This window comes from Rhinoraja longicauda, chromosome 29 (assembly GCF_053455715.1).
Source record: "Rhinoraja longicauda isolate Sanriku21f chromosome 29, sRhiLon1.1, whole genome shotgun sequence".
NCBI classification, from domain to species: Eukaryota; Metazoa; Chordata; class Chondrichthyes; order Rajiformes; family Arhynchobatidae; genus Rhinoraja; species Rhinoraja longicauda.
Window position 1 is genome coordinate 26,494,471 of NC_135981.1, and position 17,596 is coordinate 26,512,066.

The 17,596-nt window shown below is 44.2% G+C and overlaps 1 protein-coding gene across 2 annotated transcripts in view; it reads right to left on the bottom strand.

Annotated features, from left to right (window-relative positions):
* The window catches only part of LOC144607585 (uncharacterized), a 44,086-nt gene that overhangs the window by 19,620 nt on the left and 6,870 nt on the right, over positions 1 to 17,596 (bottom strand). Inside the window, exons 3-7 of one of the 2 annotated variants that reach the window (XM_078424503.1) lie at positions 16,795 to 16,959; positions 12,261 to 12,305; positions 9,695 to 9,764; positions 7,151 to 7,212; positions 2,946 to 2,988 (exon numbers count right to left, since the gene is read on the bottom strand). In XM_078424503.1, coding sequence (XP_078280629.1) covers positions 2,946 to 2,988; positions 7,151 to 7,212; positions 9,695 to 9,764; positions 12,261 to 12,305; positions 16,795 to 16,959 — 385 coding nt within the window. Of the gene's footprint in view, positions 1 to 2,945; positions 2,989 to 7,150; positions 7,213 to 9,694; positions 9,765 to 12,260; positions 12,306 to 16,794; positions 16,960 to 17,596 lie in introns of those variants that run through there. The other variant, XM_078424504.1, reaches the window with a different exon arrangement.

Sequence of the window (17,596 nt, forward strand, 5' to 3'; positions counted from 1 at the left end):
GAAATTGTTTAATATCTCCCCCATTTCTTCCGGCTCAGCACATAGCTGTCCACTCTGACTCTCTAATGGACCAATTTTATCCCTCACTATCCTTTTGCTATTGACATATCTGTAGAACCCCTTGGGGTTTACTTTTACATTACTTGCCAAAGCAGCCTCATATCTTTTTTTCGCTTTTCTAATTTCCTTTTTAAGATTCCTTTTACATTCTTTATATTCCTCAAGAACCTCATTTACTCCCTGCCGCTTATATTTATTGTATATCTCCCTCTTTTTCCGAACCAAGTGTCCAATTTCCCTGGAAAACCACGGCTCTTTCAAATTATTATTCTTTCCTTTCCACCGAACAGGGACATAAAGACTCTGTACTCTCAAAATTTCACCTTTAAATATCCTCCATTTCTCTATTATATCCTTTTCATAAAACAACAATTTCCATTTCACTCCTTTTAAATCCTTTCTCATCTCCTCAAAATTAGCCTTTCTCCAATCCAAAATCTCAACCCTTGGTCCAGATTTGACCTTCTCCATAATGATATTGAAACTAATGGCATTATGATCACTAGACCCAAAGTGCTGCTCAACACATACCTCCGTCACCTGACCCATCTCATTTCCTAACAGGAGGTCCAACACTGCCCCTTCTCTGGTAGGCACCTCTACGTATTGCTGCAAAAAACTATCCTGCACACATTTTACAAACTCCAAACCATCCAGCCCTTTAACAGAATGTGATTCCCAGTCTATATACGGAACATTGAAATCACCCACAATCACCACTCTGTGCTTACTACTAATATCTGCTATCTCCTTACATATTTGCTCTTCCAATTCTCGTTCCCTATTTGGCGGTCTATAATACACCCCTATAAGTGTTGCTAAACCTTTCTCATTTCTGAGTTCCACCCAAACAGCCTCCTTAATCGAGCCTTCTAGTCTGTCCTGCCAAAGCACTGCTGTGATATCCTCCCTGACAAGCAATGCAACACCCCCACCTCTTGCCCCTCCGATTCTATCACATCTGAAACAATGAAATCCTGGAATATTTAATTGCCAATCGGAACCCTCCTGCAACCATGTTTCACTGATCGCCACAACATCATACTTCCAGATGTCAATCCACGCTCTAAGCTCATCCACCTTTCTTACAATGCTCCTAGCATTAAAATATACACATTTAAGGGACCCATCATTTCTTATTCTCAGTTTATTTCTTTTCCCTTCTTTCTCTCCTACATATTGGGTCTGAGTGTTTCCCTTTTCTGCCTCCTGCCTCACACTGCCTATTAGCTATCTGTGTTTGAGTCCCTCCCCCCAACCGTACTAGTTTAAAGTCTCCGCAGTTATTTTAGCAAATCTCCCCGCCAGGATATTGGTTCCCCTCGGGTTCAGATGCAACCCGTCCTTTTTGTACAGGTCATAATTCCCCCAGAAGAGGTCCCAATGATCCAGAAACTTGAAACCCTGCTCCCTGCACCAGTTCCTCAGCCACGTATTTATCCTCCACCTCACTCCATTCCTATTCTCACTATCGCGTGGCACAGGCAGTAAGCCTGAGATTATTACTTTGGAAGTCCTTTTTTTTAAACTCTCTTCCTAGCCCCCTGAATTCTCCTTTCAGGACCTCTTCCCTTATCCTACCTATATTGTTGGTACCTATATGTACCACGACCTCTGGCTCCTCTCCCTCCCCTTTCAGGATATCCTGGACACGCTCAGACACATCCCGGACACCGGCACCAGGGAGGCAAACCACCATCCGGGTCTCCCGACTGCGTCCACAGAAACGCCTATCTGACCCCCTCACTATAGAGTCCCCTATTACTACTGCTCTCCTCTTCCTTTCCCTACCCTTCTGAGCAACAGGGCCGGACTCCTTGCCAGAGGCCCGGGCACCGTCGTTGCCCCCAGGTAGGCTGTCCCCCCCAACAGTACTTAAACAGGAGTACTTATTTCCAAGGGGTACAGCCACCGGGGTACTCCCTAGTCCCTGCCTCTGTTCCTTGCCCCCCCTAACAGTGACCCACTTGTCTACCTCCCGTGGTCTTGGAGTGACCACCTCTCTGTAACTCCTATCTATAACCTCCTCACTCTCCCTGATCAGACGGAGGTCATCAATCTGCCGCTCCAGGTTCCTAATACGGTCCCTTAGGAGCCCCATCTCGTCACACCTGGCGCAGATGTGGATGTCTGGAAGACTATCAGACTCCCAGATTCCCCACATCCGACACCCAGAACAAAAAACTGCCCTGGCAGTCATACTCTCCAAACAAAGCCCCGCGCTCGGTTACTAAACCTACCGCCCGGCCGCTACTCCAACCGCCCACCCAAAAGAACTGAGTGATCTCCTGGGAGAAGCGAAACCGATCGGGACTCTCTCCTCATAACTGAAAAGCTCCATCCCAGACAATATTGTGCTGAATCTCCTCAGGATGTGGTCAAATTAAATGAATATACCGTGGAAAAACACAAGGTTATCCACTCTGGTGCACGTTGTAGAAAAGCTGAAAGCAATGTCGTAAATCTTTGCTGCGCTCCCTCTCTTGCAAGTGTATCCTTTCTTAGATGAGCAGATCAAATTTGCACAAAAATCCAGGTGCCAAAGTTCCAACGTAATAAGACTTCATTACCCATGTAAATCAAACACTCTCATGATAAAAGCTAATGCACCATCTGCCCGCCAAGTCATTGCTATGTCTGCATGCTGGCCTTTAGACACCCGGCTGCCTTTGGACATCAACACTACCCTATCAATCACCAATTAACAAGCATTCTACTCTTCTGTTATACACCAAATTGGATGATCTCACATTTTCCTCAATAAATGAAACAAAGGAGCCAAAATTTTCGATATCATTAAAGACTGTAGATAAATTGACAAACTATTTTGGCTACCAGTATTAAAAGTTACATTCCAAAAACATAAGAACCATATAATAACTTACCTTTAGTACTCTTGTAAGCAGAATGAGATGTCTGTCCATTGCCCTGAAAAACACCCCAAAAATGGTGTTGAAATCAATTGAATTTGAAAGATTTTATTTTTAAAGACTGCATCAACACAAATATATACTTTCCTTTGCCTTAAACGCGGACAGTGAAATTTAAACACAATACTCTAAAGGATATTGTCTGCAGCATAAAATTTGCCTTGGTGAAATTTACAGATCTGTTTTCATTACAGCAAAAATAGTTATATTCTGCAGCCATTAACTAAATTCTTATTGTAAACAATATTACCTCTTCTCTTTGCAATTCTGTTTATTGTGGTGTTAATTACACAATCTGTAGCTTTGGACAGGGAAACATTCAAATGAGACTATTTAAAGTAAATAATAATGATTACATTTATTCAAGTGGTTAATATAGGCAGCGTGTACTGACTCTCAAGATATAAATTAATATTTAAGCATGTATTAAATTGTTGTCTCAGCAAAAAAGAAAAACATTTAAGGTCAGTTCCATAACTGCTTGGAGAAAGGTTGTGTAGGAAAATAACTGCAGATGCTGGTACAAATCGAAGGTATCACAAAATGCTGGAGTAACTCAGCAGGTCAGGCATCATCTAGGAGAGAAGGAATGGGTAACGTTTCGGATCGAGACCCTTCTTCAGACTGATGTCGGGGGGGGGGGGGGGGGGGGGCAAAGAAAGGATATAGGTGGAGACAGGAAGACAGTGGGAGAACTGGGATGGGGAAGAGAGGGACAGAGGAACTATCTAAAGTTAGAGAAGTCAATGTTCATACCGCTGGGCTGTAAGCTGCCCAAGCGAAATAGTAGGCGCTGTTCCTCCAATTTCCGGTGGGCCTCATTATAACACTGGCGGAGGCCCATGACAGAAAGGTCAGACTGGGAGTGAGAGTTGAAGTGCTCAGCCACCGGGAGATCAGGTTGGTTAATGCGGACTGAGTGAAGATGTTGAGCGAAACGATCACCAAGCCTGCGTTTGGTCTCACCGATGTAGAGAAGTTGACATCTGGAACAGCAGATACAATAGATGAGGTTGGAGGAGTTGCAGGTGAACCTCTGTCGCACCTGGAAAGACTGCTTGGATCCTTGGATGGAGTCAAGGGGGGGGGAGGTAAAGGGACAGGTGTTGCATCTTCTGCGGTTGCAGGGGAAAGTGCCTGGGGAGGGGGTGGTTTGGGTAGGAAGGGACAAGTGGACCAGGGAGTTACGGAGGGAACGGTCTCTGCGGAACGCAGAAAGGAAAGGAGATGGGAAGATGTGGCCAGTAGTGGGGTCCCGTTGGAGGTGACGGAAATGTCGATTTGTTGGATATGCTGGCTGATGGGGTGGAAGGTGAGGACAAGGGGGATTCTGTCCTTGTTACGAATGGGGGGGAGGGGGAGCAAGAGCAGAGCAGCAGGATATAGAGGAGGCCCTAGTGAGAGCTTCATCTATAATGGAAGAGGGCAAGCCCCGTTTCGTAAAGAATGAGGACATCTCTGATGCCCTAGTGTGAAACACCTCATCCCGGGCGCAGATGCGGCGTAGATGGAGGAATTGGGAGTAGGGGATAGACTTTTTGCAGGAGACAGGGTGGGAAGAAGTGTAGTCCAGATAGCTGTGCGAGTCAGTGGGTTTGTAGTAGATGTCAGTCACTAGTCTGTCTCCTGTGATGAAGATGGTGAGATCCAGAAACGGTAGGGAGATGTCAGAGATGGTTCAAGTATATTTAAGAGCAGGATGGAAATTGGAAGTGAAGTGTATGAAGTCAGTGAGTTCTGCATGGGTACAAGAGGTAGCACCAATACAGTCATCAATGTAGCGGAGGTAGAGTTCGGGGATGGGGCCAGTGTACATCTGGAACAGGGATTGTTCGACATACCCGACAACGAGGCAGGCATAGCTAGGGCCCATGCGAGTGCCCATAGCTACGCCTCTGGTTTGGAGGAAGTGGGAGGAGTCAAAGGAAAAGTTGTTAAGGGTAAGAACCAGCTCTGCTAGGCGGAGGAGTGTTAGTAGATGGAGATTGGCTGGTTCTACGGTCGAGGAAGAAACGGAGGGCTTCAAGACCATCCTTGTGGGGGATGGAAGTGTAGAGTGACTGGACATCAATGGTAAAGATGAGGGAGTGGGGGCCTGGAAACCGGAAGTTATTGAGACGGAGCATGTGATGCCCTAGTGTGAAACACCTCATCCCGGGTGGGGAGGGATTTGACCAGGGGGGATAGGATGGAGTCGAGGTGGTGGAAATAGTTCGGTGGGACATGAACAGGTAGAAATAATGGGTCTGCCAGTACAGTTCTGTTTAAGGATTTTAGGGAGTAGGTAAAATCGGGTGGGGCGGGGAAACGATAAGGTTGGAGGCATTAGAGGGTAGAGCGCCGGAATTGGTGAGGTCAGCGATAGTGTTGGTGATTACGGTCAGGTGCCCGTCGGTGGGGTCATGGTCTTCAGCTCGTCGTTATGCAACTGGATCCTGGACTTCCTGCTGGAGCGACCGCAGGCAGTGAGAATGGGCCCGCATCTGTCCTCCACTATCACCCCGAGTACCGGCACACCACAGGGCTGTGTTCTGAGCCCCATGCTCTACTCCCTCTTCACACACGACTGTGTTCCTGCATTCGACACCAACACCATTGTCAAGTTTGCAGACGACACAACGGTGATCGGGCTGATCACCAACGGTGATGAAATAAACTACAGAGCGGAGGTGCAGAACCTGGCGGACTGGTGCTCTGATAACAACCTGTCCCTAAATACCACCAAAACCAAGGAGCTGATCATCAACTTCTGTAGGTCACACAATGGGGAATACGCCCCGATCCTTATCAATGGGGTCAGTGTGGAGAGAGTGTCCAGCTTCAAGTTTCTGGGCACTCACATTTCGGAGGACCTAACATGGTCCACTAACACTGCTGCGCTGGTCAAGAAGGTGCAGCAACGACTGTTCTACCTAAGAACACTGAAAAAGTCTGGTCTACCCCCAACAGCTGCTGACGACCTTCTACCACTGCACCATAGAGAGCATCCTAACACATGGCATCCCTGTGTGGCATCTCAGCTGCACGGAGGCAGAGAGGAAAGCTCTTCAGCGGGTAGTTCATAGAGCTCAGACTATCGGAACACAGCTACCAGCCTTGGAGGGCATCTACAACACACGATGCCTCAGAAAAGCCACCAGCATCCACAAAGACTCTTCACACCCCTGCAACAGTCTGTTCGAACTTCTACCATCGGGCAGATGATACAAGGCCTTCTACGCCCGCACCTCCACTCAGGAACAGCTTCATCCCCAGGGCCATAGCTGCTATGAACCGCTGCTGCTGAGCCGGATGGTCACATCGCACAGTGAACCGGCACAGATCTACTTGCACTTTATTCTGTTTTAAAACTGTTCTAATTTGTTTCATTGAGTTGTTGAAATTAATACTGATTAGATAATTGATTTATTGCATCGTATGGGAGGCGCATTCCCAATCTCGTTGTACCCCTGTAACATGACAATAAAGATATATTGTATTGCATTGTTGTCCAAAGATAAGTAGGAGGAGGTGTCTGAGAGTTGTTGTCTGGCCTCGGTCCGGTAGAGGTCAGCACGCCAGACTACCACAGCACCTCCCTTGTCAGCGGGTTTGATGACTAAGTCGGGGTTGTTGCAGAGTGAGTGCAGGGCTGTACGTTCAGGAGGGGAGAGGTTAGAGTGAGTTAGGGGAGTGGAGAATTTGAGGCGGTTAATGTCATGCCAGCAGTTGGAAATGAAAAGTTCTAGTGAGTCCAAGAGGAGGGGGTCCGCTGGAGATGGTGCTATTACCACTAAATAATACAGCAGCAACCTTTTAAATAGCATAATTGAAAATTATGTAGCTCTAATGATTAAACATCCAGCAATTCATAATCTAAGAGATACATTACTACAAGAGTGCTAATTGGACAACCATATTTTAAATAATCAATAAGCAATAAAGTCTTAAAATCAGATCTGAATCTGCATTGGAATGTTCTAATTGAATCTTTGCAAAATAAATTATGAATAGTAGAAGATGAAATGGCTTAATCAAACTATATTTCAAGGATCATTGAGTACTTGGGAGTTATACTTTTGATTCAACTGAACAATACTTGAATATAGTTTGATTAAGCCATTTCATTTTCTGCTAGTCATGTTTTTTTTTGCCTATCTCAGGATCAAAATATAACTTACCAGAGTCTTTCTATTGGTGTTTAGCAGTTTAACACCCCTCTTTTCAAAATATGCCAGTAGATCTTCACTGTAGTTAAGGTCCATTTTTTTAAAATGCGGTGCACACGAGATCTTCAACAAATTCACAGAATGAGAATGTTTACATTGATAAAGTTGTGGATCTGTCAAGCTATCACTCAAGGCTAATCCTATTGTTGAGGAGGGGTATAACTGTACATATATAGTGTGTAGGAAAGAACTGCACATGCTGGTTTAAATCGAAGGTAGACAAAATGCTGGAGTAACTCAGCGGGTCAGGCAGCATCTCCGGAGAGAAGGAATGGGTGACGTTTCGGGTCTGAAGAAGGGCTCGACCTGAAACGTCACCCATTCCTTCTCTCCAGAGATGCTGCCTGTCCCATTAAGTTACTCCAGCATTGTGTGTTTATACATATATAGTGTTGTGAATAATAGAACTGTTGATTAAAAATGTGGACAGAAAATAGATTCACGGCAGATAAAAATTATGTAAATTGTAAGTGTATCAGAAAAGATAGATATTAGTTATCAACTATGAAAGACACAGGAAACAGTATTGGATTAAAAATGAAATATAAAATATTCAGAAAAATTCTACAACTGTACAGAGCACCTCCAGAACCAGTAACATCTGCCATATAGGCAATTAGGAGAACCAGACAACTGGTACGTGTGTCACTTTCAGTAACTCTGGGCACAAATTCCCATCCTTAAACAACGTGCCCATTGGCACAAAAAATACCATCGTCGTATGGACCGAAGTACTTCAAAAACAGAGATCATCACCATCCTCTCAAGAATAAGTTGGGATAGCGCAAAGTGATGATCTAGTCAGTGATCCACCTCTCCTAAGGAAGAAAAATAAACAAATAATCTTTACGCACAAGATATGTGCAGGTCTTATCTTATGTTCAGCTCAAGGCCGAATGCAAGCAAGGATTAAAGACAAGAGAAATTTTTTTCCACTTGTGGCCATGCTACATAAATGAGAACGAAAATTTCCAGATGTAAACACAGTAATACGGTCACCATGAAACTGTGCAGCAAAGTCCAGAAGCTGCTATTGATGGTTCCTTGTTCCTTCCCAGGGTGGGCTGTTTTGAACATAATCCAACATAATCTCACAGAATCAGTGATCTGACAAGAACTCCAAATACTTATGAACTGCTAGACCCTGGACCCGTTGGGCCCAAACCTCTCCTGCATTGGTCCAGCACCCCTCCCCTCCACTCCATCCCCTCTGCCCCTCCCTCCACTCCATCCCCCCTCCTCCCCTTATCCCCCCCCTCCCCTCACCCCCACACCATCCATCCCCCTTCCTCCCACCTCAGCCAATCACCCACTCCATCCCCCCTCAATCCCCCCAAACTCCTGCGTTGGTTGAGCACCCTCCCCTCCCCCCACTCAATCCCCCCTCAACCACCTTTATCTGTCCCCCCACTCACCCACTGCATCCCCCCTCAACCCCCGCTCCTCCCCCCACACCCCTTATCACCCCCTCCTCCCCTCCCCCCACTCACTCACTCCATCCCCCCTGAACTCCCCTTACCCATCCCCCTCACCCACGCCACCCCCCCTCAACCCCCCTTATTCCCCACACCCCCTCCCATGTCCCCACTCCATCCCCCCCTCACGTGGCCGGAAGTGAGCTGCGGCTCGCTACCATTTGCACCATCGCAAAGTCGTATTAGATCGACGGGCCCCAGCTGCGCAAGCGCGGACTGACGTCAAAAACGCAGCTCGTCCTCCTGGCGACGGGGACCGCACATTTATTATAGCTAGCGGCAGCCCTTCGGCTCAGCAGCCCCCCTCCCTCCTAATTGGCAGCCACTCCCGTCACTAGGGCCGGTCGTGCCCCCAGCAGCCATCGTGGCCCCCTCATTGGCTGCCACTCCCGTCACCCGGGTGGATCCCATTGTGACGTCGATTGCTGAAGACGGCTATGGGAAATTCCCAAAACGTTATGCTTCATTTCAGTCCACCAAGTCAGCACAGACCAGTGAACACCCAAATACTAGTACTACCCTACACACAAGAGACAATTTGCAATTTTACCAAAGTCAATTAACGGACAAAGCTGTACGTCTTTAGAATGTGGGAGAAAACCGAAAAACCAGGAGAAAATCTACAGGGTCACAGGGAAAACGTACAAACGCCGCACAGACAAGCACCCATTGCCAGGATCAAACCCGGATCTCTGGCGCTGAAAGGCACCAACTCTACCGCTGCGCCATTGTGTTTACTTCTGGACACATTCTAGTTTAGGATTCACGTTTTAAACTCAGCATTTGGCCCAACAAGATTTTTTTAATGAATTATGCATTCACAGGCAACCATTGCCACACAGTAGTAGCTTTAAGCTATTACACATCAGCACACAATGCCTTGTTGTAGTTTGTCATTTTCAATTTGTTTCTGATGCTAATTAGGTTAATGAATTATGCAATTAATGGAGCAAAACTCAAAGCAACAATCAATTACTATCGTTATACAAGTACAATGATATTTTATAATCGGAAAGGATACCATCCAGATGTAAGATTTTCACTCCCCAGGAGCGTGCATTAGCCAAAGTACTGTTACCAACTCCACATTCCTGTCAGTAAACAAAATTGAAGATAGCACATTGGAAATGCTGCTTTTCAACTTCTGTACTTGGAATTCATGGAATCCACAAATAAAATTTACAAATAAAATTCCGGCATGCTGACAGAGCAGAGAATACCTCCACAATAATCCAGCTGGTCACTAAAATAAATGATATGGGGTAACCGCTAAGGATCCAAGTCTTCAGTTATCATAAAATATTCTTAGTTCCATTCTTAGATCCAAGTCAATGCCACTTCAGTTATCCTAAAACATTCTTAGTTCCATTCCTTTAAAGATCACATTACATGTTATTCTTGTTATTTGATGTCTGCATCGCGGCTGCTTCCTGGTAATATCCTGTGCAGGGTGACTTCACCAACCTTGCCGCCATTTTCCACCTTGCCTCACTGTCACATGGTCCATCTCCAACTCTTGCCTTTCTTGACTTATTTATATACTATCCTTGGCTTTGCTCTAACCACCGGGTAGCGGCAGCGATGGCTGCCTCACCAACAGTCTGTCTGTCCCTTTCTTCTTTGCATTTTAATAGTATGTGTTAAATGTATGTTTTTAGTGTTCTGTAGCTTGTTTTGAGGGGGGGGGGGGTGGGGTTGGTGGAACTACAATAGACTATTATTGTTATAATTGCACTACTATTGTTTGTTTTTTGTGTGTACGTTTGTGTGTACATATGTGTGTGTGTGTATGTGCATTTGTATGTGGATATATACACACTGGACTTTTATTCTCTCGTTTATTATATTGTTTACATATTCTGTTGTGCTGCAGCAAGTAAGAATTTCATTGTTCTATCTGGGACACATGACAATAAACCACTCTTGACCTCATTTAAACTGACCAAATTGTGAAAGGCCTAGAGTTGATGTGCAGAGATTGTTTGCACTAGAGGGAGCGTCTAGGGCCAGGTACAGCCTCAAAATAAAAGGACATACCTTTGGAAAGTAGATGAGGAAGAATTTCTTTGGACAGAGGGTGCTGAATCTGTGGAATTCGTTGCCACAGATGGCTGTGGAGGATGTTATTAGGTTTTTTTTTTAAATGGAAATTGATGTTCTTGATTAGTAAGGGTATCAAAAGTTATAGGGAGAAGGCAGGAGAATGGGTTTGAGAGGGAAAGATAGGTCAGCCATAATTAAAAGGCCGCGGAGGGCAAATGGCCCCATTCTACTATCACATGACTATGTCCCTTTCATTGTAATTGACAGGCCCCTTGACAGTCCATTTCATTCTTGCATTTATGGCCTCTCCTCTTCCTATTTAAATCATAAGATACCCTTAGTCCTCTTCTTCCCCTGGATGTACATCAACAGAAACATAAAGAAGATCTGTTCATTTTCTGAGAAGACACATTAGCGCCTTTTGGACTGAGCACTCAAGAGCAACCACTTCAGATAATGATTTTACTATTCCCATTTACTTTTCACATAAACTATGAATTGTTTCTTAACTGGCCACTCTCTTCTGCTTGACACCATCATTCCACCTTATTCCCATTCTTTTCTCCCCTCCCATATCTCTGACTTTTTCTCATTAGGAGTAGAATTAGACCATTCGGCCCATCAAGTCTACTCTGCCATTCAATCATGGCTGATCTATCTTTCCCTCCTAACCCCATTCTCCTGCCTTCTCCCTATAACCTCTGATTTGTTCTTTAAAACTGCGAACTAACATTTCTAATGATTTTCTTTTGAGATCAGAAACCCGTTTGATCCGAAATCTGTATAAGGTCTGGTGAGGCCACAGTTGGAATATCGTGTTCAGATTTAGTCATCCTGCTATAGAAAATATGTTGTTAGGCTGGAAATTGTGCAGAGATTTACGAGGATGTTGCCAGAACTTCAGGGCTTAAAGCGATAAGGAGAGGCTGGGCAGGCTAGGACTTTACTCCCCGGAGCGTAGGAGGATGTGAGGTGATCTAATAGAGGTGTATAACATCACGAGGCCAATAGATAAGGTAGATGCGCAGAATCGTTTACTCAGAGTTGGGGAATCAAGAACCAGAGGATACGGGTTTAGGTTGAGAAAGAAAAGATTTAATAGGAATCCGAGAGGCAACTTTCCCACTCAGAGTGTGGTGGACATATGGAATGAGCTGCCAGAGGAGGTAGTTAAAGCAGAAACTATACCAACAGTTAAAAGATATTTGGACAGGTACATGGGTAGGAAGGGCTTAGAGGGGATATAGGCCAAATGTGGGCAGGTGGGTCTAGTGTAGGTAGGGCACCATGGCCGATAGGGGCAAGCTGGACCGATGGAACCGTTCCATGCTGTAGGACCATGTTATCTTTGTGTCACGTACGACAACTGCAGCATCTCCACTGTTAAATCAGCATAGATCAACGACAGACCAAAGAGTACAATTGGGATCCTTAATTTTTATAGCTCGGTGCTAGAATTTATTCACTTAGCATTTTGACTTAGATGGAAATATGTTAAATACATAATAAACATTTAACTGATTTTGTAAAATTGAGCTACTTACATTGTTCTTGATCACTTTTTCAAGTAGTCGTTTTCCTCTGCTGATCTGAGGTAGAAATAATTACCAGATCATTATTTCATTATGGTAAAACTTTTGGAAAGAATAAAAGGCATTTACTGTGTGAAAATTATCTCCACCAGATGTCAAAATTACCAACAGCATTTTACTACATTAACCAGATGAAAATCATCTGTAATGCTATTCGAAAATAAATGAATTGCTAACTTCCTATTAAGTATATCTTATTTTTACACAATCACCTTGCAGTAAAACTGATAATCTGACATATTCAATTTTGGGAGTGCAAAATTGACAGATTTTGTGTTCTATTGGATGTTTTCCAAATAATAATCCAACATTCATTTAATTCATTTTTTAAAACAAAATTACCAAGTAGTCACATTTCCATTTTAAGTGAACCTGGTAAGTTTAAAAGGAGCATGGAAAATGTGGCCATGGCAAGTTAAAAAGGAGGTCAGGAAACGTGGCCCAAGAGGCAGATGGTGAATTATCCAGATTTCCAAATAATTGATTGCAGATTATTGGAGTTTACACTATACAAGATTTTACCCTAGCAGGGAAGACGGTGGAACAACAATGGCAGGTATTTCTGGGAATAATACTGAAGGTGCAGGATCAGTTCATTCCAAAGAGGAAGAAAGATTCTAAGGGGAGCAAGAGGCAACCGTGGCTGACAAGGGAAGTCAAGGCAGTATAAAAATAAAGAAGAAGAGGTATAACACAGTAAAGATGAGCGGGAAGCCAGAGGATTGGTACTCTTTTAAAGTGCAACAGAAGATAACTAAAAAGGCAAAACAGTGAGAAAAGATGAGGTACGAAGGTAAACTAGCCAAGAATATAAAGGAGGATAGTAAAAGCTTCTTTAGGTATGTGAAGAGAAAAAAAATAGTTAAGACAAATGTGGGTCCCTTGAAGACAGAAGCAGGTGAATTTATTATGGGGAACAAGGAAATGGCAGACGAGTTGAACAGGTACTTTGGATCTGCCTTCATTAAGACACAAACAATCTCCCAGATGTACTAGTGGACAGAGGTCCTCGGGTGACGGAGGAACTGAAGGAAATTCACATTAGGCTGGAAATGGTGTTGTGTAGACTGATGGGACTGAAGGCTGATAAATCCCCAGGGCGATTGTCTGCATCCCAGGGTACATAAGTGGCTATAGAAATCGTGGACGCATTGGTGATCATTTTCCAATGTTCGATAGACTCAGGATCAATTCCTGTGGATTGGAGGGTAGCTAATGTTATCCCACTTTTTAAAGAAAGGAGGGAGAGAGAAAACGGGAAATTATAGACCAGTTAGCCTGACATCAGTGGTGGGGAAGATGCTGGAGTCAATTATAAAAGAAGAAATTGCAGAACACTTGGATAGCGGTAACAAGATCATTCCGAGTCAGCATGGATTTACGAAGGGGAAATCATGCTTGACTAATCTTCTGGAATTTTTTGAGGATGTAACTTGGAAAATGGACAAGGGAGAGCCAGTGGATGTAGTGTACCTGGACTTTGAGAAAGCCTTTGATAAGGTCCCACATAGGTTAGTGGGCAAGATTAGAGCACATGGTATTGGGGGTAGGGTGTTGACATGGATAGAAAATTGGTTGGCAGACAGGAAACAAAGAGTAGGGATTAACGGGTCCCTTTCAGGATGGCAGGCAGTGACTAGTGGGGTACCGCAAGGCTCGGTGCTGGGACCGCAGCAATTTACAATATACATTAATGACATAGATGAAGGGATTAAAAGTAACAATAGCAAATTTGCAGATGACACAAAGCTGGGTGGCAGTGTGAACTGTGAGGAGGATGCTACGAGGATGCAGGGTGACCTGGACAGGTTGTGTGAGTGGGCTGATGCATGGCAGATGCAGTTTAATGTGGATAAATGTGAGGTCATCCACTTTGGTGGTAAGAACAGGAAGACAGATTATTATCTGAATGGTGTCAAGTTAGGAAATGGGGAAGTACAAAGAGATCTGGGTATCCTTGTTCATCAGTCACTTAAAGTTAGCATACAGGTACAGCAGGCAGTGAAGAAAGCTAATGGCATGTTGGCCTTTATGACAAGAGGAGTTGAGTATAGAGGAGCAAAGAGGTCATAGAAAACATTTGGCCCTTTGAGCCAGCACCGCCATTCATTGTGATCATGGTTGATCATCCACAATCAATAAACTGTGCCTGCCTTCTCCCCATATCCCTTGATTCCACTAGCCCCTAGAGCTCTTAAATCCATCAAATCCATCCAGTGATTTGGCCTCCACTACCCTCTGTGGCAGAGAATTCCACAAATTCACAACTCTCCGGGTGAAAAAGTTCCTCCTCACCTCAGTTTTAAATGGCCTCCCCTTTATTCTAAGACTGTGGCCCCTGGTTCTGGACTCGCCCAACATTGGGAACACTTTTCCTGGATCTAGCTTGTCCAGTCCTTTTATAATTTTATATATATGTCTCTATAAGATCACCTCTCATCCTAAACTGGAGTGAATACAAGCCTCGTCTTTTCAATCTTTCCTCATATGACAGTCCCGCCATCCCAGGGATCAATCTCGTGAACCTACACTGCACTGCCTCAATTACAAGGATGTCCTTCCTCAAATTAGGAGACCAAAACTGCACACAATACTACAAATGTGGTCTTACCAGGGCCCTATACAACTGCAGAAGAACCTCTTTATTCCAATACTGAAATCCTCTCGCTATGAAGGTCAACATGCCATTAGCTTTCTTCACTGCCTGCTGTACTTGCACGCCAACTTTCAGTGACTGGTGTACAAGGACACCCAGGTCTCGCTGCACATCCCCCTTACCTAACCTGACACCATTGAGATGATAATCTGCCTCCTTGTTTTTGCCGCCAAAGTGGATAACCTCACATTTATCTTTATTATACTGCATCTGCCACGCATCTGCCCACTCACTCAACATGTCCAGATCACCCTGTAACCTCCTAACACCCTCTTCACAGTTCACACTACCACCCAGCTTTGTGTCATCCGCAAACATGCTAGTGTTACTTCTAATTCCTTCATCCAAATCATCAATATATATGGTAAACAGTTGCGGCCCCAACACCGAGCCTTGTGGCACTCCACTCACCACCGCCTGCCATTCTGAAAAGGATCCGTTTACTCCTACTCTTTGCTTCCCGTCTGCCAACCAATTCTCTATCCATGTCAACACCCTACCCCCAATACCATGTGCTCTAATTTTGCTCACCAATCTCCCGTGTGGGACCTTATCAAAGGCTTTCTGAAAGTCTAGATACACTACATCCATTGGCTCCCCTTCATCCATTTTACTTGTCACATCCTCAAAAAATTCCAGATGATTAGTCAAGCATGATTTCCCTTTCATAAATCCATGCTGACTTGGACTTATCCTTTTACTGCTATCCAAATGCACTGTTATTACCTCTTTAATAATTGACTCCAGCATCTTCCCCACCACCGATGTCACGCTAACTGGTCTGTAATTCTCCATTTTCTCTCTCGCTCCTTTCTTGAAAAGTGGGATAACATAGCAATCCTCCAATCCACAGGAACTGATCCTGAATCTATTGAACATTGGAAAATGATCACCAATGCGTCCACTATTTCTAGAGCCACCTCCCTGATTACCCTAGGATGTAGACCATCAGGCCCTGGGGATTTATCAACCTTCAGTCCCATCAGTCTACCCAATACTATTTCTCCCCTAATGCAAATTTCGTTCAGTTCCTCTACCCCCCTAGATCCTCTTTCCTCCAGTACTTTAACTCCCCCTCCCACTCCCAGTCTGACCTTTCTGTCATGGGCCTCCACCAGTGCCATAGTGATGCCCACCGGAAATTGGAGGAACAGCACCTCATATTTCGCCTGGGCAGCTTGCAGCCCAGCGGTATGAACATTGACTTCTCCAACTTTAGATAGTTCCTCTGTCCCTCTCTTCCCCTCCCCCTTCCCAATTCTCCCTCTATCTTCCTGTCTCCACCTATATCCTTCCTTTGTCCCGCCCCCCTGACATCAGTCTGAAGAAGGGTCTCGACCTGAAACGTCATCCATTCCTTCTCTCCTGAGATGCTGCCTGGCCTGCTGAGTCACTCCAGCATTTTGTGAAATAAATACCTTCTGCAGTTATTTTCTTACATTGAATGGCGGAGCTGGCTCGAAGGGCCGAATGGCCTACTCCTGCACCTATTATCTATTGTCTAAAACTGATGCCATTTTGTGATATTTACATTTAGACTTAAGGTTATGAAAGAGATTGGAAAAATTCATCTCCCGATAACTATCCAGCACCACAGTGAATCAATATTGTTATGCATTCAAACTTAATGTTATAAGTGCTGTCAGCAAATATGTTGATTGATTTTAGTTCTCCTGATTTAGTTTAACTGTTGTTCAAAGAACAAACATAATTCAAAAGAAGTGCAAATTACTTTAACGTCAAGTGGCCCACCACCAATATTCAATGGTACGCATGAGCAACGGAATGCAGAGGTGACTGAATTTACAGTTCTCATCATTACTCACATACCGTCTGACCATTTCTGAAGTTGATTGAATGAGACGAATTAGCTTGGTCTTTTTTCAAATGTATCCTGTTTGGAACTGATGCTAAATAGGATTTACTCTGAATGTTTGCTTCCTTGCTGTTGGAAATCACACAACTCACTTCTTTACTGAGAAAGCTTTCAATTGTCTGCAATTCAGGGAAAAGGATAACATATTAGTAAAATACTTATACAAATCTAACTGTATTTGAAATGTTAACTCTGAATCTAATTTCTCAACAAATAAATGCCATACATAGTACATCAAGTAGAGCAAAAGAGAAATTAAACAAAGTGCTGTATAGTGTCATAGTAATATATAGTGTTGTAGCTACATAGAAGGTGGAAAATTAAAAATAGTGCAAGGTCTGCAATGAGGCAGATTGGAAATTCATCCCTAGCACTGGAGGGGTACATCCAAGAGTGTGATAACAGCGACAAGGCTGTTCTTGAATCTGGAACTATGAGCTTTAATGTTGTTGTATCTTCTGCTTGGCAAGAGTAGTTTAAATCTCTCCAGAGATGTCCTGCCTGTCCCACTGAGTTACACCAGATTTTTGTGTCTACCTTCAATTTAAACCAGTATCTGCAGTTCTTTCCTACAGAGTAGTTTAAATGATGGGCTGGCCTGCATATACAACTCTGTAATTTCTTATGGTCTTGGGCATAGCAGTGGCCACTACCCCAGCTGTTATGCTTAGGGTAGGATGCTTTGCTTACTATTGTACATCTGTACAAATTGGTAAGAATCATTGGAGACAGGCCAAATTTTCTTCTTCGTCTGAG